At 44.4% G+C, this 24,955-nt stretch overlaps 1 protein-coding gene across 2 annotated transcripts; it reads right to left on the bottom strand.

The window, feature by feature from the left end:
- Positions 1-163: 163 nt before the first annotated feature.
- Positions 164-24,618, bottom strand: enpp2 (ectonucleotide pyrophosphatase/phosphodiesterase 2). Of its 2 annotated transcripts, XM_041942350.1 has the most exons (25): positions 24,568-24,618; positions 23,914-24,019; positions 18,729-18,884; positions 17,095-17,220; positions 16,150-16,210; positions 15,858-15,955; positions 15,616-15,695; positions 15,204-15,323; positions 14,402-14,457; positions 12,393-12,458; positions 10,971-11,043; positions 10,703-10,811; positions 10,306-10,431; positions 9,898-9,929; positions 9,554-9,681; positions 7,606-7,681; positions 7,264-7,351; positions 6,971-7,143; positions 4,075-4,120; positions 3,668-3,807; positions 2,825-2,960; positions 2,326-2,403; positions 2,016-2,148; positions 1,693-1,846; positions 164-1,408 (listed from the first exon to the last, which is right to left on the bottom strand). In XM_041942350.1, the coding sequence occupies exons 1-25, from the start codon at positions 24,583-24,585 to the stop codon at positions 1,238-1,240; spliced, it is 2,550 nt and encodes an 849-aa protein (XP_041798284.1). In that variant the 5' UTR covers positions 24,586-24,618; the 3' UTR covers positions 164-1,237. The 2 variants fall into 2 exon arrangements, with proteins under 2 accessions (XP_041798284.1, XP_041798283.1); XM_041942349.1 differs by having other exon boundaries at positions 10,703-11,043; positions 24,568-24,612.
- Between the last annotated feature and the right edge of the window lie 337 nt (positions 24,619-24,955).

Genomic DNA, 24,955 nt, shown 5'->3' with positions numbered 1-24,955 from the left:
TAGCACACGGTATACTTAGTGCATTCTTCAAAGGGTATAATTAAAATATTGTATTTTCTCACCTGGGAAGCAGTTGGACCGACTGAATACGCGCCACTCTTCATTTAATAAAAACACTTGTTTATTGTGATGCAATTTACATAAAGCATAAATATATCAGTCTCACAGGTGGTAAATGTTTTAGAGGAAAAAAAATGAATGAAGCATCGTCATTGACATGATTGTTATTGTGCACGGAACAAAAAGTCAACATCACACACCAACACACACAAAGTCAAACACAAACAGAAAATACCTTGAATTCAATATACACACACTGTACACACACAAACAACAACAACAACATTGCATTGTCATTTCATCGAAAAAAAAAAACAGACACAATTTCATCTGAACCACTGAACACAGAGAAACTGCTCAATGTGGACATCAGACCGAGTGGGTCAGTATCATGTCGGAAACTGAAAATATGCTCTTACTGCACTGCTTTAACCATCCTGCCTTAATACTGATGATGGGCCCGACTGTGTTGCCTTGTAGTGCAATTCAAGATTCTTTTACATCTTTAAAACAGGTCACAATTTTTACACATATGGGATATTGCTTTCTGTTTGTGTTCATATACTATACAAAAAAAACTCCAAAAATCTTAGTCATCAACAGTACAGTATGTGTAAGTTAAAATATTAGGGAATGTGATGAGTGTGAAACACTACATGTGTGTGTAGACAGGGCAACTGGACCCTCAGGCCCCCAAAAGACCCTGGTTAACTGTGTGTCTGTGGCATTTTGGTAATATAATGAACATCTAGCACAGGGTTACTGTGGGTTTCCCGGTTGGGCCAATTCATCCAGCTCCTGTGTGTCTGCTGGACGGGGAGAGAGTATGTGTTTAAAATGGCAGATTAATAGTGTATGTCATTTCACTGAATTTGAGTTGCAACCATGAAACAGCAACACAGAGCGGAGGAACTGTTTTGCCTTCCTGCTGCAGTGGGCAGTACCACAGGGAGTGGCTCAGTGGTGTCAAAGCTGTATGTCAACATGTGGATGAAATGAATGAGATCAAACCAAATGCTCAGTGAAGGGGCCACAACGTGGATGCTGCAGCGCAGCCGTAGCTTCCAGCTGTAGGTCAGTGTAATAGAGATGATCACACCTCTTCCTAGTACCACATACATCCACCACGGTTGAAAAAGACCAGTAACTTCGTGTTAACAGAGCCGGGGGGCAGAGGTCAGATCTCGCTCTCGTAGGTGTGCATGTAGGTCTTGAGCGAGAGGATTTCAGCGTAGCTCCGGGTGGTTCTGCGGTACAGGTCCAAGCCCGTCAGGATCTCCACATCTCTGACTCGAGCTGTGTGCATCTTCATCAGATCCTCCACCCAGCGAGACTCCTCCTCTGAGTTCTGCAGGGAGGCAGTGAGGAGCACAGAAGCATTAGCATGGGTTACACGCTGGAACTACATGTTTGGTGATGAGCCTGGCTGACGATGTGTAACATCACAGAGTTGTTTCACAGTGAGGTTGCCAGTCAACTGCATATTTAGATGCTGCTGCATAGTCTTTGGACGGGTGTTATGTTTGGGGTTTGAATAGATAATGCAAGATTTAGCCATATACTGTGTCTGTTAGATGCACTCAGAGGGTTGTTAAAGCGTGACGATGCATTGAAAGACGTGGCGTTCCTTACTTTGCAGGTCTCGTCGTTGCTGGGTCTGTGTGGCAGGACGAAGGCAGCGCTGCTGAGCGGGCCGCCGCATGAGTCCGCTGCCTGGGTGAAGTCTAAGCAGCTGGTCAGGACCACGAAGTAGTGTGTAGGGATGGGTATCGTCCCACTTACATACCTGCAATAAAGGTCAAACAGAAGACTCGAGCTTAACTGGTTTTTCTGCTAATTCTGCTGTTCTGAACACATACAACATGTAACACTGGAATGTGTCTGGTCAGTTATTCATTTATCAATCAATTTGCTTCCTTTTCAGTTCAGATGTAATCCCAAAGCACCACTCTTACTCTTTTATCTTCTCAGCTGAGTCCCTGACACCATCATAGTCGTAGTCAAATATGGGTCCAATGAGCACGTTCACCCCGTTTCTCTCGGTGGCATACTTCTTCACCAGAGCCCTCTGGAAGTAACCCCAGATTCCTGAGAGCGAAGGGTGGAGGAGAGCGGGAACAAAGAGACAAGCAGAGGGAGGATGGGAGGTGACGGAAAGCACAGACAAGCAGTGAGATGTGTCAGTGAATCCCTCAGCACAGTCAGAGTCATAACATAGCAGGTATCAGCAGGACTCTGGTCATGTCTAATCACTGACTGACTTACTCTTGAATGCAGGATACATGGGAACAGTGTTGGTGATGAGGACAGCATCATATTTTTTGTCTGTGGTTGAGGACAATTCTGTTAATAAAAAGAAAAGAAGCATGATTCAGACTATTTCTGGTGCAGTCCTGTGTTAGTAACGTTACTATAGGAGATAGGAATGATGGGAAAAACAGGAATTTTCTAGCACGAGACTCTCAGCGTGAGTCGTATGAGTTGTTTTCTTACTGTAGAGCTTTTGATGAAACCTGATCATAATAAGACAACAAATCAAAGACTTGGGTTGAATATTTGTACAATCAATTAATGCAACTTCCTTCCTCAATGCATTGATTTATCATTTAATCGAAAATGTATCATCACAAAAATCAGAGCCAAAATTGTCTGATCAATAGCTCAAGATCCCAAATGTTCAAGTTCAAATGCGTATTAATAAGACACAAAATGTTTACGTGGTGTGTTACTGTGTGTCAGTGTTTAAGCTGTGGGGTAAACGTACGTGGGGGGTACAGGAAGGCGTAGGTGATCTGCTTGTCTGCTCTGTAGTTGGTGCAAGACTGACTGTAAGCTGGAGGGACTCTGGTATCAGGTCTCACACAGTTGGACAGGGCTTCAGGTAGAGGAGACACTTCTACCTGGATGACACACACACACACAGATAGAGAGAGAGGACATGGGTCAACTGGCATCTAGTTGCTATTGGTGGTTTTCAGTTGTTTAGCAGTCACATGTCTTATCAGACCAGAGCAGTTGTCTGGTAGGAGGGGAAGGTGTGATCTGTATAGGATGAACTCTACTTTTGTCAGCATGGAGTGTGTGAGGCTCACAGAACCACTCACTCAGAACTCAATCTGTGAAAAGCGTCATGTCAGATGTCAGAGAGGACGGAGGGCAGCTGAGAAGGTACCTGATGTCATGTGTTTGTAGCGTCTAGCCACACCCACTGCTCTCAGGACATATTCACGTCTTAAAACTTTACTGATCAACTTTAACTTTTCATCCTCCAAACACGTTGCAGAAGGATGCCGATCAGATAATGATTTTTACAAACGCGTTCATTTCATTTGTCTGACACACAGACATGCTGATTACAACTTTAGACCACTTGGCCAACAGCTGCTGGGACATGCCAGTAATAATCCATTGCATTAAATACCAGCAAATACTGTAATGAGCGTGGCCATGGTAGTATTTTGGAACTGGAGACTGGAACTTTACAACAGCATCTTGCATGCTGTGCTCTGGATGATGTATCTTTGCTGAGCTGAAACATAAAACACTAAAATGCACGATAAACATCGACAAAAAGGTGCGAGCAGGTTGAGCGCGGGGCGAGCAGTACCTGTCTGCTGACAGTGTATGACGTCCAGAGAGGCATAGAGAGAGCCTCGCTGTAGCCGCTGATGTAGTCGCTGTGGTGGAGGATGGAGTATTTGGTACGGAAGAGCACAGCAGGTCGACCATGCGGCAGGTTCCTGCTGTCTGAGAGAGGAAGGAAGGGACACGGCAGAAGAGACGCAGGTGTGTAACACAGCTTTAACATGTGTAGTACACATGCATTCTGCATGGAGTGAATGTTTGGGTGCATCATTTTTGTCATTTACTAAGGTACTGTGAGCAAGTTTTCATCTGAAGAGGATTTATATTGTGTTCTAGTTGTTTCACTTTGATTATGAGTTTCCTCATCCTCCTATGCCGACATGCTGTATATAAGACAGGTCATATTCAGGAGCATCATCAAAGACTGACCATCAATAGCTTGCCTCAGTCGCTGGTTTAGCTCCTCCACTTTGTTCTGTAAGAGACAGAGCCAGAGTGACTCCAGGTTATAGCCTCGTACAAGGGTCACTTTCAAACCTCTCTGGCCCCTACTTTTTACACGCAACTGCAAAAAGATCGGAGATTGAAACAATCTCTTGCCAGAGATCTACAAGGGAATCACAAACACAGTACGAACAAAGTGACACACTGCAGAGAAGGGCTGGGTCGAACTCACTTCCAATCCAAGCAATTCAGGAAGCAGATCTAATAAATACACTGATGGTGTCTGGACTGAGACGGTCGTCAAACGTGGAAGTAAACCTCGTTGAAACACAGAATGCTGTTTTGTTTGCAAATGAACTACAGGCTTTGTTGACATGAACTGACTGATTGGAGGTGAATTGACTCCAGCTCTGCAGCGGAAAGCAAAGAGACAACACGGTTATTTCTGTTTCTAAGGAAGCTGAATGGAAGAAGCAATCAGGTGATCAGACACATTTTTTACAAGTCAAAGAGGCTCATTCACACACTCGCAGACAGACACGCACAATGATAAACAATCACAGACGACAGGCCCATGCAGATGATTCTTTTTACAGGTCCACTGTGTAAAAAGACATGTTTAACTGCACTGCAAAAGCAAACAGAGAAGCAAAAACAACATCTGCAATGGAGCTGAAGCCCCTCAGTCACTTGCTCTGCCACGTTTGGGATGAACAAGAGCAACACCCAGCAGGCCTTTCCAAACCACTACTACACACACTCTGCTCTAAAGATCAAGAGAGATCAGCTAACTCCTGTGTTTGCAGCATTTGAAAACATTAGCATGATCCATTGATGAATGTGAACTGAATGCTGCTACAAAGACAAGGGGGTCACATCAGTTCCTTATCACAGTGGATTGTGCAAGTCCTCTAAGTAAAAGAGCACTAAACATGAACAGACTATGCTTTCTCATGAAAAATAAATACATAAAAAAATATATATGATGACGGGATCAGCACTGATACCACAGAGGCCCCAATTATGTTTGGTTGGCATTACTTTTACAACCCTGATCCCAAAAAAAGGATGCTGTGTAAGACATGAGTAAAGACAGAATGCAGTTCAGTTTACCAACAGCAGTTTAACAAAGTGATTCTGAGTCCATGTATTGATCTGATTTATCCAATCATGTGTTCACAAAGTGGTGAACCTCGCTCCAACCTCACTTGTGAACTACTGAGCCTTTCAGACCCAATCATGATGCTATCACCTGTTACCTGAACCTGGTTACCTGTGGAATGATCCAAACAGGTGTTTTTGGAGCGTTCCACATGTTTTGCTTGTTGGAAACGTGTTGCTGCATCAAATTCAGAAAAAGCAGATATTTACAGCAATCGCTGAAGCTGATGAAGTCAAAGGTAAATATACTGTCTTTGAACTGATTCCAATTGGGTGTGTCAAAAGGGATTAGCAAGTTATCACACTCTGTTTTACTCATGTTTTAAAGAGCGTCCCAGACACAATCTCAGCAAAGTTTCATATATCTTGATTTGAATTAGCTCCCTTTCCTGAACATTTTCATTTTTCAGCGTACACCTCACAGGAGGTCAGCATCAGCCCCAGCATGAACGGCTGGATCTACTTTAAACAGGCTTGTGCTCAGTCTTAGTAACATTTAAAAGAAATTGAATCATTGACCAAAAGTCTTCACATCAAATGATCCTGGTGTTTCATCTTTCTCATCTCATCTCAGCCCAATTTTAAGGCTTTGTCTGAGTGGAGAGATGATGGGAAGCCTTATAGCTCCCTCCTATCTGTAATATGAGAGTCTTATCATTAGCATTCAGATGCTACAGATGGAAATGAGCTTTTTATGTCTCTCGCAGTAAACATATAGTGCATTTTCCCTGTTAAGTAAACAAAGTAAAATGCATACATAAATGTGATGTTACTGATGGTGTAAGAACACAGGGAGTCTGAGCAGTGCCTCAGTTCAGGACATGTTCAGCCGTCTCATGGTGAGTGGTTGGCCTCGGGCCAGCACACACTCAGGTTAGTCACACTTTGTTGAACTTTGTAAGGGTCTAATGTGGCCTGAGGGAATCAAATCAGCGCCACATAAGTCTTATTTGACTGTAATTACAGAAGAGGGAGCTGTAACATAAGGTGCGACCCTGGACGTCATGGTATGCAGGAAACTGTTTGAGAACATGCTGACTGGCAGTTTCACCAACATTTATGCCAACAGTATTTTAGCACTTATGTACGCTGTGGTGAGTTACTGAAAGCTGGGTGGCAGTAGCATTTGTATTCCAGGCTTATTGCATTATCATTCTGTAGCAGCAGCCACACCTTATCACAGCAAAACTGCCACGCTGCATGACTCAAAGAGTGGTCCGTGCATATTATCATCACACTGAAGTAATACATGATCAGCTTTGGAGACTGGCTTATTGTCCAGCTTACATAAAAGTGATGAACATACAATAGATACCAAAAGTATCACCGTTAGCTCCAGTGCTCCATGCCAACAATCTATACTACACATGTTTAAGGATATTTATCACATTGTCCTCACTGAGAGGACTGACTGTTTAGCTGAAACTTGCCCTCATTATAAGGCCAGTAGATTTATACTGTTCAATAAATGAAACCTTATCAGCAAGTGTACTTTTCCCATTACAACAATCAATCTACCTGCTATCATCCAACCTCATTCATGGTCAAGTGTTAGCATGGAGTGCTAGGGTAGGTGATGACCAGCATGTTTTTGGTTCCAGTGTTGCTATCACTAATCTAGATGAGCCGACAGACAAGCCAATCTCCTGAAGACTAGTATTCCTCTCTGCAGTGCACAGGAAGCTGGGCCCAGGTCTGCCACTGAGTCATCACGGCTGACCTTGTCTTCGCAGCTGCAGCCCAGGTCATCTGTTCCTGCAGGAACAAGACCAGAGGTTGCCGCTGGCCTGGAAATCTCCTCCGGCATGGCGGGTCTGTACGTGGGGGCTCTGAGCAGGTGGTTCAGACTGCCGTGGGTTCCATTATTGGGGGCTGGTTTCAGGCCCAGAAGATCTGAGAGTGAGTGAAATCAATTCCATGTTAGCTGAAAGAATACAAGTAGTCACACATGTAGTGACTAGTCAACTCACATATTCATTAAAAATCCATTTTGCACAGAAGAACACGTCTTACCACACATGACATTGTAAAGCTCAATGTTTTCAAAGGCTGGAACTTTGGTCTTGAATTTAAATGTAGGTCCATAACCCAAGAAAATGGTCTGAAAATGAAAGTTGATGGTACATGTAAATGGATTTTTCACACTAAAGCTTAGTACTTCACCATTTCAATTTAGGTCTCACTGTCCAACACTATGAATACTATTATGGCTATTACATCATTGCTTTTCAGTAATGGTCACCATACAGGCCAAGAGAATAGTGAATAAAATCAAGACTGAATCTATTTTGCTGCACTGGGTATCAAACATGAGCGAGGTGGCTTGTTTATGCGACTGGAGATGATCAGGAGTACCTGCATGCTGTTGATCTTATTGTCATATCCATGGTCACCAGAGAAGCCACAGTGCCTCCGCCCTTCAGGAACTTTCCTGTAATGAAGAGTACGAGCCATACATCAGTATTTGCTTGATGAACACTAATGCAGTGCTACTGCTAACTGTTGCAGTATGTTCAGACAGTGGTTCAACTCATGGAGTGACTGTAAAAGAGGAGGAAGCAGAGGAAGAAAGAGAACTAAACAATGCAGCTTTGTTTCTGACTGAGACACTGTCTTCCAATCACTATATGCATGCCACAGTTGTCACACAGCACCTGATGCATCACACCATGAGGTCCACGCAGGTTTGAACGGCTTAAACTCTGGTGTTAAATACAGCTGAACTGTAGTATGTTCACCTACTTTAGCCCTCAGGACGACCACTGCTTCACACAACTCAAGCCACAGTCCTCTAATTGAAAAACAGCCACTTCTTATTAAGTGTCCATTAAAACACAGCTTCCAGTTATACACCTTTGTGTGTGTGTGTGTGTGCATGGCTGTGCAGGTCTAGGGGGTGAAGCCGCAGGCATGTTAAAAATGTAAATGACTAGCTGACGGGGAAATCAGACAAACTCGGTATTTCATTTAGTGTGAACAGTTAGTTGGTTTGGGATTTATGCAGATGTTGACTAATGCATATGTGCTGGTGTGTGTGTGTGTGTGTGTGAGTGTGTGAGTGTGTGTGTGTGTGTGTGTGTATGTGTGTGTGTGTCTGCTCCCAGCTCCAGTGCAACGATTAGCTCGTCCATCTACCTGAGCTGCACAGAAACCTCAAAGGTCTCTTTCATTTAGCAGCCCTGCATGTGTGTGTGTGTATGCGTGCACGTGCACGTGCACATCGTTAGCGAGGCTGTTTGTTTTCACTTTCAGCCGTGATGACTTCATGGTTTACTTAGTCACTAAACCTGTGCAGAAACTTGTCAGTGCTCTACATCAAACGCCTGTCAGAGCCCATTTTAGCATGTCATTAACATTTCAACAGCTGCAAAATAAAAAAAAGCCTGAAAAAGGTTTTTGACGTGAGCGTGAATCAGGACAACACATCTTAAAACCTTTCAGCGCTACATGTGTTAATGATGCGTCGATGGCAGCCCACATTGACATGAAATGTGTTTTTAAGTAAATCAAGATGTGCAGTTAAGAGCTTCACTGATGGGTGGGCTGAAAAATGCCACATCAACACTGGCTGTGCACAACATTAGAGCATGTTCCTGGTAGCAGCTGCAGCATCGAACTGAAAGGAAACTAGCTTGAACTTCTTCTCTGTCACCCGGTCCACTGGTTTGGATTTAACCCTTTGAGCTCTTAGCTGTTTGCATTTGGTTTTACTTACATTTATTTACAGTAAACTCACACTGCTGAGTCACCACCTCTCTTAGCTATGGATTTTACATGTTGTTATTTCCTCTCAGTCGTGTCATCACTTGGCTCCTGATTGATCAACAGTTTGCATGACAGAAATGCTGACACACTGTCATGTCTCGTCAGATGTGTTAATGTGTTTTGTTCACGAGCGTCATGTCTTGTCTTGCACTTCCTGTTTTATTGTGAAACCTAACTCTCCTCTCGTTTCAGGCCCTTGACTTCCCGGTGTGTTTCCCGCCTGTCTGATTGTCTACCCCGCTGTTCATTGTTACCTCGTGTATATATAGTCTGCGTCTCCCTTTGTCCGGTGCCAGATTGTCTCGTGCCATGTCTTGTACTGCCTTGCTATCTAGCTTTCCATGATCCTTGTCTCCTGCTTTCCTAGTAAGTCTTGTAGTTAGTTTAGTATTGTTCTTTTGTTTGTACTTTGTTACCAAGCCTTTGTGATTAGTCTAGCCTCGCTCCTTTTGTTTGTCCTTTGTTATCCAGCCATAGTGATTAGTCTTGCCTCGCGCCTTTTGTTTGCTAACTTCCTGCTGTAGTGATGCCACTGTACCTGGCAACATGCCACTTCCTGTCCACCAACAGGTGGATCTCCTCAATGCGTCGGTTGTTAGCGTAGTGCAGTCTCTTAGGCAGATGTTGCTTCAGGTATGGCTTAAAGTGCTGGTCTGCCTTCCTACACTGGAACAAAGAAACAATCATTGGTACGCTGATCTTAGAAATCCCAGTCCGAGAGTTGACAGACAGATCACTACCCAGTAATGCATGCTCCACCATTTTTGTGCTACAATAGTAAAATTCTCTTCTTATTAAATTTGACTAAATTCTCCGTCAGCTCTTTTTAAGTTCATGAGTTCACAGAAGTTCTCCTGTGGTTCACGGAAGCCTAATACTTACTGTCAGATTTGCAACAACAGTCTTGGGGTCATCTGCAAAAAGAACAGTGGTCAGAGCAGGAAAACTGCTGCAACGGCGAGTGAATACAGACAATGAACAAAATGTCTGTTTTGTAGGAGCAAGATCAAACAAGGTTCAGTTGCGCCATGAACAATGCAGCCGGTGGGGGCCACTGTAGGTACTACACGTTTTGATCCAATGATCAGATGAGAGGCTTTTAGTTCTAGCCTACAAATGACTGCATCGTGTTTGATGGTGAAGGTCTACATACATACATATACAATAATAATAAGAGGGCAGAAGTCCTGAATAATGTCAAATGAACATCTTTGAAAATGAACAATGAAACCGAGAAACCAAAGCAACAAAAAGGAAAGATAAAAAGAGGATGGGATATCTCTCCCTCACATTTAGGATTGTTGGGGTATCTCGAGCGTATTCTGCCTAGAGACCCCGGGATGAGGATGATGTCATCGACGCTGGTCATGTAGTTACTGAGGAACTCGGTGCGATCACAGTGGGCCTCCTCCATACCTGAGAACACACAGGAGTGTGAGTGAGAGCATGTGTGATTGCTGGGTGAAACCTATGATGGCATGACCGAGCGATGATCTACCTCTGCCTACTGCCAGCATACCTTTGAGCACTGCACCTTTCTCTGAGCTGCTTCACCAGAGCTGCTTCGTGTTTGTGCTGAGCAGGCATGTGACTTCCCTGAATAATGACTAACTGAGAGGTGCTCGCCCAGCATGATGCTACTACAGCGCATGTGTGTGTGTGTGAGAGAGAGTGTGTGTGTAAATACCATGATCCCCCACCAGGATGATGTTGACGCAGCGGTGTAGTTTCATCTGTTTGAGTCCATCCATCAGCTGGCCCACAATTCTGTCAATCATCCTCAGAGGGTTGTTCAACTGAAACACACAAACACACAAAGAGACACACTCAACACACACACATGCAGTAAGTATATGGGCGTGCATGTGTGTCTGGCTCGTGTGCTTTACCATGTGCTTTCCATACATCCCCCACACATCCCAGTTCACACACACACCACCACAGACAGTACTCACTTCTAGGCTCATGGGCCCCACTTTGTGTCCATATGTGTCCGGCTGTTCAGAGTGCATGGCGTAAACGTAGGGCCTGGAACAAGATGCAAGGCACATTGGAGATGTGTGTGGTAGTTGACAGTAATAATCACGTATAATAACTTTAACATGAACAGGTTTCAAAGTTCTTTGCAGTGCATCATTTACTGTGGAGGAAAACAACTTGACAGTTCTGCTTACTGGTTAGTTTTCAGATGAAGATTTTATATGAAATAAACACATTTCTAAAATATGATCTATTAAAGATTAAGTCAGTGGCTCCTAACATTTTGATTCTGATCCCTTTTAGAAAAAACTGTTTCCACTGTGAAACACACACACACACATACACACACACATATTTATATTTATATCTATATTTATCTACTGTGCAATAGAGCAAATACTGTACAGTTTATCCATAACCACATGCAATTTTTGTTTCAACCCCTGTGCAATTAGTTTTTCAATATTTCTCAATGCTTTCCATTGGCAATATATTTTCTATAGTCCTTTGTATAAAATGTAAATATACATAGTCAACTTCTTATTTCAGATTTCATATTTTGTATTTTTTATTTTCCATTGTCTTTGCTATTTGCTATTTTTATTGATGCTGCCTGTAACACCAAACTTCCCCAGCTGAGGATTAATAAAGTTGTCACATTTCAGATGCCAATGAGATGATAGCAGTTCCACCAAAGAGACATTAACCCTCTAAACTTCTCACATGGTTTCATTTCAGGCCCAGTTTGAGGCTCAAAGAGGAACAATGATGCAAAATTCACAACAAGGCAAAGATAAGAAAAAAAAAAGTAAATTTTGTTAAAATGTGTGTATCAGGTCTTTTTTTCCTTCCTCTCGTTGATCATCTTACTACCCACCACATGTACTGCGTGGCTCTTTTGAACCCCTCGGCTGGGAACCACAGGCCTAAACTAGCTGACTGCATATGAGGCAGTTAAATTTCACTCCACCGTGGCAATAAAATGCAAAGTGAAGCCTCAGAATCAACAATCTAACACTGTCAGAGAGGGCATTTCACTGCAACACAAGTGCTTTTACTTTGATGCTTTAAGTATATTTAGCTGATAGTACTTATGTACTTTTAGTTGAGTAGGAATTTGAATGCAGGACTTTTACTTGTAATGGAGTATTAAATTTTAGCCATTATTTTGTGGTTGATAGTTAAGAGGCAGGACGGCTGCAATCCAAACAGGGACACTGCAGTAATGTGGCACATACCCCTAATTTCACTTTTTAACACTTGTCGGAGAACAAGCCTGGTTTTAGTTCATTTTGCTCACTCTTTCTAAGCCGTGGCAAGAAGAAAAAAAACGAAGCATGAGAAGAGTGGAGGATGAAAGTCAACATGAAGCACATTAGAGGAAAAACTGATTTCACCTCTCCCCCTCAGGAAGGTGGAGCCACTGCAGCATGGTCAGTATCCGCCTCTCCAATGGGATAGCACTGCAACACAAACACAATGAAGGGTAACGCTGGTAAGCATTGGAAAACCATAGCTGCAAGTGAGAAACCACCAAGGACGTAAACACAGACTTACGGTAACAGACTCTGAGTCTGGTACCCTGTCCCCTTCTTGAACCATTAAGCTCCAAACTGTTCCTTCAACTCTCAAAGAGCCTCATAAAGTTGAGGGTTGTAGAGGAGAACAAGTTTAAAGCCCCCTGACTGTTTAAAGTGTCTGACAGTCAAAGGCTGCCTGTGTGCCGCCTGGGAAGTGAGGAGGCCACCAACCAAGCTGCTGGCTGTCATACAGTCCACAGCTGTCAACCATCAAGCCCGGGACCGAGGCCCTGAATGGGGCTTGATGTATGAGGCAGTGGGGGGCAGCGTGGAGGAACAAGGAGGTGTGGTTGCACTGCCTTAACACTTGACAGCAGGCTTCTCTCTCCACGTTAGCTCCCTTTCTGTACTTTGCTCTATGTTCACATTTAAAACAAAATGTTCCTCCTCCTGTTGTCTGTTTTTATCTGCTCTCCTTTTCTTTCTCCTTCTCTCTTCTTCCTGTCCTCCCTTGTTCTCTGCTTGTGGTTTCTTAGCAACAATCCCTGGTCCCCATTTCCATGCCAATCCCACAGTGCGCTATAACACTAAACTATAATGCGCTGTATGATGAGGCCTTCTCTCGGCCGGCCTGTCGTAGGCACCCTGCTGTCTCTTCCTCCTTACACTCTGTCTTTCTCACACACCTCTGTCAGTGCCAAGTGCTAGAAAAGCACTGCACACCGCACTCTGGCCCCCGTGCTTCTATAGAGTGGTACATCTGTGACCCCGGTTCACAGAGGAACCCTGCGTAGTGTAAACAGGCCCATTTGCACAAATTGCTGTAAAAACAGCCCAGCGCCATCCCTCCGCTGGGCTCTGTCTCCTGCTCCATCAAAGCCTCCTCTGTGCCGATAGATGTGGGCTCCTTTGTGCGTCACGGCCTACAGGGTTAGTGCAGCGGCCTGAGCGGGCAGCAGGAACATGAACGGGCATGTTCTGATGACTTTCACCACCAAGTGATTAGCCCTGAATGATCAGCTCTAAAGATGCATCTGCAGTGGTCTTTAAGACGCATTACCAGCAAACATGTTTATTTAAACTCTGGAGAGGGCTCATCAGGTCCCAGAACCATGACCATGCTCCGAGGAACCTGAAGTGCAGTTCAAATAGCAGCGGGGACGTAATCCAAACAGGAGGAGACAGCCCCATGACACAAGGTCTGAGAGGTACGAGGACACTGATGTTGCCATCTGATAGGCCGAAATTGCTCATGGTTGTGAAGTCTCCAGTATCAATACAGGTCACAGTGCTCATTTTTGGCTATTTACGAGTGTGTTATTAGCGGCTGCCAGAGTGGATAAATTCCAACAAATAGTGCTTTCAGTATATTAAACAAGCTACAGCCGACTTGCCTGTGAGTTTTGTTTACGAGCTGTGATTCACTTATCAGGCAACATGAACAAATATTAATATGCCAAAGGGAACTACTCCAGAGCAGCTCAGCCCAATGAAAACACTGCTTTGAAATACTGTCCGATGACAGATGCTTGAAATTGCGCTGTCTAAGCAGAGCGGTGGCACAGTGAGGAGAGGCTGTCATTGCAAAGCATCCACCCAGCTGTAATGCCCAGGAGCAAGGCACTCAACTCAAGTCAGTGTCATTGCCACCGACCGTAGCTGGAATCTGAGCATCCTGCAAAAGGCAGCAAGTGAAGAAACAATTGGATTACGAGGGCTGTATGAAATTGATTGCAAATTCGGTTTGGGCTGTAATGAACAAGCATTTTTCTGTAGAAGTACATTATTGATCCTATTGGGAAATATTCATTTAACGGTGAAAGTATTGATAACAGAACAACACTGTGCTGATGTACTCAGGTGTAGTACAGATGTAGTAGACTTACACAGGCCAGAAGAAGGTGGCAGCCTTCACTCCCTGTTTGACCGCTGTGATCCAGATCTAGGAGACAAACAGGAGTCTCGTTATTTTATCAGTCTGATATGGTTCTGGAGGATGCTGTTAGGGTGCTACCCTGGACACAAACATTTGAAACCCAAACTCTCATGGTGTATAGTAGGTTGCGTTACACTAAGAAGGATCTCCCACTGTGTGTGTGTGTGTGTGTGTGGGCTCGTCTATAGTCCAACTTGTTGCTTCAGTTGATATAAAACCATACAGGAGGTTGGCTTTGTTGCTGTTTTTGAAGACACTGGTAAAGCTTTGCTAGTTAATGCATCCTGACTCAGTTTTCTGTTTGCTCAATGTGACATCAAATGAAATCCTACAAAACCTGAAGATCTAGAGTTCCAGACGACTTCATGTCAAATCTCTGACCTCACTAGAGAGTGATCCCAACCAGCTTTCACAATCACACATTAACAACTGTTGTCGATCAGCGGATAATAAAGCCTATCAGACCCGGTTTGTGAGATCTGAGATCCTGCCGTTCCTATTGTAGTCGGCTTCAAAGGAAAAGTCTTTCCTGCCTTTGCTGGCCTCTGATCTGTGACCCGTCAGACGGATTTGAAAAACACTGGCGTTCAAAGCCACCCACAAAAGTCATCCATCGTCAAAGCAGGAAGAAAAAACAATCGCAGCAATGATGAAGTGCAGATGGCAAAAAGAAAGATGATGAAGAGAAGAGAAGAGAAGAGAAGAGAAGAGAAGAGAAGAGAAGAGAAGAGAAGAGAAGAAACAGTACTTACAGGCTGTCCTCCCCACCAGCGATGACTGAGTTTCTCTCGGCTCCTCAGGGTGAAGGTGGCATCAAACACCGGGTCATACATGGAGTTGCCAACAATACCGTGAGACTCTGGGTAGAGACCCTGAGAGAGATTGAAACTGAGATGATGCTTCAGCCAATAGTACTTGTCATTTAATAACCTGGCGGGTCTTCTTTTCTCTGTATCTCACTTCCAGTGGTCGACTATACGTTCACATTTCTTTACTTGTGTTTGTATTTCAAGCTGCTTACAGACAGCTAACGTTAACAGACTATTGTAAAATACTGCTGAGGTTCACTGCCGCAAACGCTGAAGGCAGACTATTTTTCATTACACGCCACTGACAACACCTGACAACCCGGCTGCTGGTGACGTCAGCGCTCCTGTGCCATACCGTAGCCAGCGAGTAGAGGTTGGGGAACGTTTTGGAGGGGTAAACAGGCCTCATATACGGAGCGTGGGTTCCACATGTTCCTGAAAACAGAGCAAAGGAAACTTCCAGATTAGCAAAGAGACGCCCACTAACAGCATCACATCAGGTCTTGACTGTCTGTTGATGCTCATGGTTCCATAAATCAGCACATCAACAGAGTCTTCCCCTTCGATCAGCGATCAGCTAAGCCGACTCTTACTTACTCATTTTTTCGATGTTGGGTATGACAGTCTTTCCTCTCTTCACGTAAGAAGCTCGAAACCCATCCACTGACAGCATGATGAGTGGCGGGCGCACGAACCTGCACGTACACACACACACACACACACACACACACACACACACACACACACACACATATCAGAGGAGGCCAGTTCAGTCCCCATGTGGCATACAAGAAAGGTTTAAATAAAAAAGGTAAATGATGTCAGAGTGTGTCTATTTGATTGACTGATTGATTGATCACTTTATGCTCCTTCACTGCTGTAAACGTACCCAGCGGGACATTCAGCCGTCTTGATCTCCTCACACTCATCCTGCAGCCACGAAGTGTCTCCTGAAAGAGCACGGTCAGAGGAGGCAGTTCAAGAGACTGAAACGGGCTGGTCCACGGCGGGTTTGGAGCAGTGAGAACATTGCAAAAGCCGATGTTTGGATTAAACATCCATCAGAAATGCTCCTTTAGCTCTGGGTGAGCCACTGAATGTGTCTGACTGATAGCTGATAGCATGCAGAGACAAACAGTGTGTTTCCACGCATGCAGTGATAGAAGATGCTGCTTCCTGAACAGCTGACAGACAGAGCCTACAGCTCACAGCACAAATGCATCTGAATTTAAAAAAAACTCAATTGTTTAATGATAAATACAAACTTATTTAGAGTTCTAGAGGCTACTTTGTGTTGGTTTTAGTGCCAGATTACAAGGAACCATCGCTCCACACCAGCTGCTCTGTTCTTTCCCCTGTATCAAGTCTTTGTGATGCACACAGTCATTTAGAAACCTGGTTACACATAAACACGACAGAAAAATCTGTGTTCTCCTGCAGAATCTAGCAGGCGAAACCAGGTTCCTTGTTTACATGATTTAAGAAATCATCTTACTGACCTGAATTTAGTAACTCAAATACATTTAAACACACTGTAAATAAACCAGAGCTGTTAACTGTAGTTTACAGGCCAAGAACAGACAGTGTGACAGCGGCCATATCTGTACTGAAGTAAAACACTATAACCATAGCATTTAGCATTTAGCATCTAAACTGGCTGGTGTTGATAATTGGGTGTGAGTTTTAAAGTTGTTCAAGGTGACAGCTGATGTAAATGAAAACTGATGTGTGACTGATAGTGAGCCTTTCCATGCAAATCACTGCATGCACTGTAACAAACGGGGCATTCAAACACACTGTATACAGCACACGCAGGACATTTAAAGTTGCAAACCTTTGCACAGTGTCTTGTAGTTGGTACAACAGTCTCCTCTGGCCAGACAGTCATCAGAGCAGTGGCAGGCATGTTGTTCATTTCGAGTCTCCCCACAGCGATCTTTACTGCACTCGTAGCCTCCCTCTGTATGCAGGAACACAGGAGGGACTTCAGCTCACATGAGAGCCAGCAGGGGATAAAGACTGCGCACCTCAAATCTGATAGATTAGTGCTGAAACCACGAGCACTGAGAAATGAAAGCTGGTATATCAATGTAACAGTGGTTTGGCTGCATACTTCACAGCTGAGCAGCCCACAGTTTGGGACAAACACTAACAACACTGCATGTATTCTCATTCAAGAATCAAGATGTGAGCGCCAGACGGCAGTTGGAGCTTAAAGCGGGATTTGACACCATCAGGGTAAAAACCAGAGTAGAAGTATATTATCACTTTCAGGCACGGGGAGGGTTACAGCGGTGAGGCGGTGGTAAACCAAAGACCGCCAGGCTGAAGGGGAGAGTCAAATCAGACCACCAAGACTGGAAGTAGCGGAGGGGAAATGTTGACAGAGAGAGAAGGCAACACATGAACAGGGAGGAATGGCTACAAACAAGTCCAGCCTGGATAACAAGTAAGAAATCTGTTCAGGCCCACATCAAGTACATGCATATTCAGTACATGGCTCATTTCCAGCTCATTCAACTGAACGGTACAGCTGGACAATCACGCTTAAAAACGATATCCAGATATTTATAAGGCTTGATTAAAAGGCTCGGCAAAAGCACTTTGAAAATGAGAGCGATAATTAGCCACGTTAGTCTTTTTCTAGGCATATTAGGGCAGGGACATAAATTTAGATCCAAAATAATCAGGGTCTGGCTAAATGGCAGCATAGTGCAGAGTACAGCTGTGACCAGCACTGACATTCCAAAGAAGTCAGACCCTGTACTTTAGTGGAAGTCGCAATACTGCACTGTATAAAAACCCCATTACAAGTCAAAGTCCTATGTTCAAAATGACACATGAGCTAAACGAAGCACTCAATATAGAAAAAGCAGTGAAATCTGGTGCATTAATGCATAAGTAGGATTTTACAGTTGTTGTTGCTTGAGGTGAAGCTAATAATGTTAGCACTGGAGCACATTTTATAGGCTCACCAGTTTGGGATGTGAATCTTCATTTGAAAACGTGGAATAACGCTGTAAATCAGGAGAATCCTTTCTTTTCTCTCTTTCACACATGAACGAAACTGCAGAGTCGCAGCAACACATAAAAGTCACATCGCGCGGCTGATTTGCCATTTTGTTGGAAAAACCTGTCGGCCACCTGATGGATATTAAATGCCAGATGTCCAAGGATTTCCTGCAGCTTAATGGCATAAAAAAGAAAGAAATCTGAGAATGTTTTATTTGGCCTCTCTGACCTGACCTGCACCATGAGGTCCAAGAACGCCTCCAAAGACAAACACTGTGAGTGAGTTTAAATCATAATACTTTTTCATAGTAATACAAAGGAATGGTTTGGTGTGTCTTAAGTTTAGCTTATTTTACATTAGCTGCTTTGCTCTTGAAGTACCAAGACAGAGGGGATGAAAAGCTGCACAGGAAGAAAAAAGTAATCAGCAGATGAGGAGGGAGGACGACGGAGTACCTGTCCTGAGGCACAGCTGATCAAAGTCCCAGCAGCAGCCGTTGTAGGTCTTGCAAAGGTTGTCGCAGCGACAGTTTGGTGGCTCCTGCTCGGCCAGCTCAAAACACCTGTTCCTGCAGGAGCCCGAGGTCGGCACGTACTGAGACGCAGAGCGAGCTGAGGACCAAAGACACACGTTCAATGGGTGTTTTATGTTATTTGGGTGTCCTGCTGTGAGATGAAGAGGCTCGGCACAGCTCTGCACCGCGGTGTCTCGAACACAAACAGCATCAGTGCACTGCTGAGGAGAGTCCATATCAAACATGAGTGTTGACAGACAAGAGTCATGACAGCGTCGTCAGCATTGATGAAGCTGATCTACCATGATGCAGAGGAGTAAAACATGAAGCCAACTTAAAGACATAATGAAATAAAAAAATGCATGAACTGTTCTACCATCTCTCACAGTCCATCAACAATATTTTGAGTATTTGAACATAAGACCCCCTCAGTTTTCTGATCCTGTGCGATGCTAAAACACACCTGAACTCATGTGTTGTATGTAGTCAAATCTGAGGCAACCAGCCAACCCTCTAATCACGTACTGCCGCCCCTGTTCACAGGCCTTCGTAGGATATCTGATCAATAACTGTAAGTAATTTGACAGGTCATGGCTCTGGGTTTTCTTTTTCTATAACAGTGAAATGGTATTGAGCCGATTCTTACCTGTTAACGGATATACTGTATATCACTATAAAAATCCCTCATTGCCTTCCTTTTCATGAGGATTTGCCTGAGGATCTGGAGTTTGCTAATAAAATAAAAGGGAGCTGTGATTCCAGTGATCAGATACACTTTGTATTGCAGTTGCATTGATTTTTTTGTCTGACCCACCTAACTTTGCTAGCTCGTGCGGGTCACGACATCAGGTGTGTGTTTAGACGAGACAAGATAAGATAACACCTTCCACATGTGAGTGGGACGACATTTTGGCATCTGGCCAGTGGGTGCAATAACAACATCAGAGAAAGCGTCTTTAAAGGACTGTATATTGTCCACATGATGAATGACTGACTCAGCTGTCTTTAAAGGACATTTAAAGCACCAACCTGTACTGACCTACAGTCACAAATACTGCAAAAATATAACCTACCACTTTCAAAAACAATGTCTTTTTCACTGTTCAGAATGACAGCAATTCACTGTTTTTTTCTTTGCTGATAATTCTACTAACTGTGCTAAAGCTCTGGAAGCCATGAGCCAAACCCAGCCATCTTTAAGTCCTTTACTTTGAGTCCTCTCCTGGGACCCAAACGGCAGTAATTCTACCTCTCTGTGGGGACACTCGGCCTCTACACAACACAGTAATGCTCTTGTCCACTTCTGAGCCAAAGGACAGTGGTCCAGTCTGGATCCCAGCACACAGTGCGAGACGCCCCCGGCTTAACTGAAGACATCCTGGGGATCTGAGTGTGAGACGGAGTGAACTCGCTGCTACATTTCGAACAACGTGCTCCTTGTCCACCAACCCGTGAAAAAACAACCTCGCTCGGAGAGAAAACCAGAGGATGCCAACAGGAGCTTTTCAGCACGTGTTTGTGTGTTCTGTGTGGACATGTGTGTGCGTGTGTGTGCACATGCACTATGTGAAGGAACTGAGCTGGAACACTTCAGATGATTTCTGCTGCTCAGCTAGTTGGCACAGCCGTGTAGAGCATCAATCCCCTCGCTCCCATCAGCCTTGCGCTGGGTGTGGACTACAGGTCCAAGTTTCCAGTGTTGAAGGGAGACAGAGAGTTTTTTCCTAAAAAAAACAATGCAGGGAGTCATGTTTAAAGAATCCCTGTCAATCATCACTTATGACCCTCTAGAAGTGTGCAGCAGAGTCTGTATTTGCCCTCTGCCTGTATTTTAGCATTCTGCTGTGTTTAGGATGTTTCCGGACATCAGCCTTTGGGCAGTGGGTGTAAAGCCCTCAGCCAATAACATCATGCAGGGTGTGAGGGCGGGACTCCAGAAAAACGTAGCGACCAGGCGCCAGATCGAAAGCAGCATCCAAGAGGAGCTATTGAGTCAGGGAGGAGGGGGGACTTTGAAAGGAGCGTTCACAAACCTTAACCAACAAATCCTACTCATTCTGCCTCGAGGCCCAATAAAGTCGATTAGGTACCATTTTCAGCTGATTACATTTTTTCTCAATCACAGGATCACAGGATGTGTTGTGGTCAACTGATGAGCTAGGGTTATCCCAGCCTTGATCCAGGACCACCGTCTAGCCAAACCAGGAGGAAACTTGAAACTCTATGCAATGTTCTGAGCAACTCTCAGAGTGGAACAAAACAAGGTCAGGAAGGTGTAAAATAACGAAAAACAGGAATTCTGTTTCCAATGAACTTTAAAGCTCAGTAGGACTTTTAAACATGAAGCTATGCAGACTGACAGATAATTTGTTGGCTTGACAGTTTTGGAGAACGCCGTCAGTGCATCATCAGAACCCACATGGGATAATCAAATTTCAGTGACAGAAGTTAACGCAGCACTTTAATGCTTCTGATGTGTACATTTATGTTCTTTAGTTTCACAAAGAACTCTCAAAGATCTGATTAGAAGCCTTATTTTAGTATTAGACTGCAAATCGACCGCGTGTCATGAATATGATGAAAAGGAGGCGTCGCTCTTTACTGTGGGATCGCTGTCACGCACTTTTTGATTTCACAGTCGGCAGGTGGATTTATTAGCAGTTTTGCTTTTGAAATGGTGCTGAAGTCACATCTGTAGCAACCCAAAACACTGGTGGTGGGTCCATTTGTTGCCACACCACAAACAAACCTCTCCAGGTTTTGAGTGGAAGCGAGCAGAGACCATCCTTTCCTGTTTTGTCCCAGTGCGATAGCTGCGTTGACATATGTCCAGATGAACTGATCTTTGGGGGGGGGGTCTCAGCACATCATGACAGTCTGACAGTGAGCCAGCTTGAACATTACCAGAACCTTGAGAAGCAGCTAAATGGATCTCAGCCATCATTCATTGTATCATTGAGGTCTGTGCTTTACTGTGACATATAATAACGCAAAGATGGTGCAGGAGTTCTTCCTCACCCCTGGCTGCTGCGCTGCTCAGCAGCAATGTGCCCAGTGCTGCCTCTGCAGGCCAGTTGATTTTCACATGGTTGGTAAATGGCAGAGTAAATTCTGTTTTTAGTTGACATTTTCTCCCATCTCACAGTCACTGTGAGCGTGTATGTATTTTTAACATTCTTCATGTAATTAATTAGATGATCTGAGTGGCTGAAATGTCCAGATTCATCCAGGCTGTGAAATGCAAAATGACAGTGCTGCATCATGGCTAGGATAATCCATAAGTGTTCAGATGGAGGAAATTCGTTATGTTGCCTTCCTTTTTTTCAGAGTAAATATGGTATTCTGAAGAAAGATGATGGGATTTACGGTGATTTTCTTAGTCTCATGACTAACTGATGGGCCATAAAGAAAGTGTTCAGATATCACCCTGATGAAGGCGAGGCAGCTGAAAACCTCTGGTGAACAAAGCACTGAAGAAGCGTTGTGCAACTCTTAATTATCTTGCAAATTCATACTCACTGTGTGCATATAAGCATTTTTTGCAAATTGATCTCATGCAAAAACGCAGCGAAATAAACAATAAGCAAAGTCCAGAAGAGACAATCTACAGCACAGAGGAGCAAACCTCTTCCTCCTTCTGCCGACAAGGCTTGAGAATCTGGAGCAGAGGCTGAGCTCCAATGCTCTCTTAATATTGACTCAAGGTAGAGCAACACAAACACACTCCCTCTCTTCATAAAAACACACAGGCCGCCCAATCACAACCTCGCACAGTGATCCGTTGTAACCCCCCCACCGCTGCCGCCGCCACATACTGCTGCTCGCTCATTTCATATGCGCTGGCAGACACTTCATATAGAAAATAACCCAGCAAATAAACTGAGCAGGAGAAATTCCTCCGGAGCTGCAGCTGTGGAAAGCTGCCTCTCGTCTAATTGCACGTTGCTCATGTTCGGAGGCGTGATCTTGGAGACAGCCGGGGGTGGACGTGTGTCACTCCGGCTGACGTTGGGGTGACTGATTGCGCTTGAAGCTCACATAGGGTTCAAGATTAACTCAGCTCTGAAGAAAAAAAAAAAAAAAAAGAGGTTGTTTTCTGCATGTGTCTTGGAGCTGGAGCGTAGCTTTAGGCATGTCTTGGCCAAGATACATGAATGCACGTCCAAAACACACTTCACATGGCCCGTGCTCAGATGCTTTGGCAACTAAATGAAAGTGTTTGACTTTTTCTGGAGTCTGCTCTACTGAACACATGTGCTGTTAATGTGTGTTGAACACAGTTGTGAGAAACTCTACATAAGCTTAATGCACCTTTGTATTGTTCTCAAGCATTTTCCAGCAGAAAACCTCACAATATTTAGTGATGTTTGACTCCAGCTGACAATTTTTTTCAAATTAATCCTGCAGCACATAAAATGTAGTCCAAACATATCATCCCAATGTCTCAGAGACCAGTGTGTCTGTTTCGCATATTGATTTATCGTGTCAGTGTGATGGAATGATTATTAATCTGGCGTTATGCACAAAACTAGAATACACTAGCACAAACTGCTGAGTGTTTTCTGACGACACAGCGTCAGTTAAATACTCTCTAACGCAGAGCTGAAGCAGTTAGTGGAATAATTTTCTTCGTTTTACGTGATAGTAAACTGAATCTCTGGTTTTCTCTGGGCTCTGGGAAACTGAGACGGCAGGCCAGATGTTTCATTGATAAATCAAGAAAATAATCTGCAGATTAATCAATAATGAAAATAATCTTTAGTTAGAGCTCAACTATAACGGACCCACAATGTCTCAAGATAATTAACAGGGTTGGAAACAGGATAAAACTTTCCACACGAAATTCTGCTCATTTTTGAGACTTTCCTACAACCTTTGCTCTTCTTTTAGTGAAATGCTGGCCCTTCACACCTCTAGAAATGATTGAATGATCAGTGAGATACTTTACTGACTCTCCCTTGCCTGCAATCCACTGGGAGGTCAGAGGTCAGGGTCTGTTTCAGAACAGCCTGAAGGCGGGAGGGATGCGGCAGCTTTGTCCAGGCCGGCTCGGCTGTGAGAACGCCTGCTGGCTCAGGGTCAGAGATGCTCTCTGTGCTTGGCAGTAAGAAGAGCAGCGTACTCACACTCAGTCCTGGCTGAGGTCCTGTCCTCTCCCGAGCGTCTGGGCCGGTCGTAGACAAATCCCGAACACACATCAGTGCCACACAGGACTGACAGGATCCAAACAACCTGAGATAACAACACATCTGGTCTTAGAACAGTCATTTATGGAACTGCTGCACAGGTTTGCTCTCCATTGGAGAGCTGACACAGAGGCAGAGGAAGAACAGGCTTATCAGACTGTTTTCATTCATTTTACTAAATGACTGTCAGGTGCTCTTGTGGGGGTTTTGTATTTTGCTTTCCGTTTGATGCATTTATTTCCAAATGAAGAAGGAAGAAGACTTTTCTTTCTTTCTGTTCTCGATGCCCTGTCAGCACCGGTGCGGTGCTGAGTTCAAAGTGAAGAGGGACCACCCGCATCCGCATAATAATGGCCTCTGACGAAACGATCGCATCTAGGAGTTGACAGACGAAATCTCCAATTGTTTTGCTAATGTTAGCAGCAGGGAGGGGGGAGGGGGTTAGTGGGGAAAAAGAACTAAGAAAACCTGGAAAATGCCCTTTCGGTCACAACAAATAACGCAAAGTAAGAAATAATGCGCAGTTACGCACAGCGTGTCTACAATCTGAAGCGACCTCCAGCTGGAAGGTGCAGGGACGGACTCTTACCGTACCAGTTTGTGCAGCAACATGCTCCTCCGTGGGCCTGAGCGGTGTCCTGTGCTGTAGGTCTGAGAGTGAGGACCACCGGAGAGAGGACCGCTGGAGACACCGGGAGCACGAGGGGGAGGAGTCCGAAAGGTGCGGACCGGCGTCTCATTGGCGCTGCTTTGGAGGGAGGTGCTCTCACCTTCGCCTCTCTATCAACTGATGACCACTGTCTTTGCAGCTGCTACTGCAAGTGCTACTGAAGTATTTTCGCTGGTCTTGTACTTGCTGAATGAAGTTACACTGATGCTGGTGTACTCTGAAATCTAAAGTTACGGATTTAAATGGGTAATATGGGACAAGGAGCAACACAGTCTAAGCAGCCAGGGAGTCAAATTAAATGTTTCCATGTAG

The sequence above is a fragment of the Chelmon rostratus genome, chromosome 8, assembly GCF_017976325.1.
Source record: "Chelmon rostratus isolate fCheRos1 chromosome 8, fCheRos1.pri, whole genome shotgun sequence".
Lineage (NCBI taxonomy): Eukaryota > Metazoa > Chordata > Actinopteri > Chaetodontiformes > Chaetodontidae > Chelmon > Chelmon rostratus.
The sequence above is the reverse complement of the archived record's forward strand: the minus strand, read 5'-3'. Positions and strand labels throughout refer to the sequence as shown.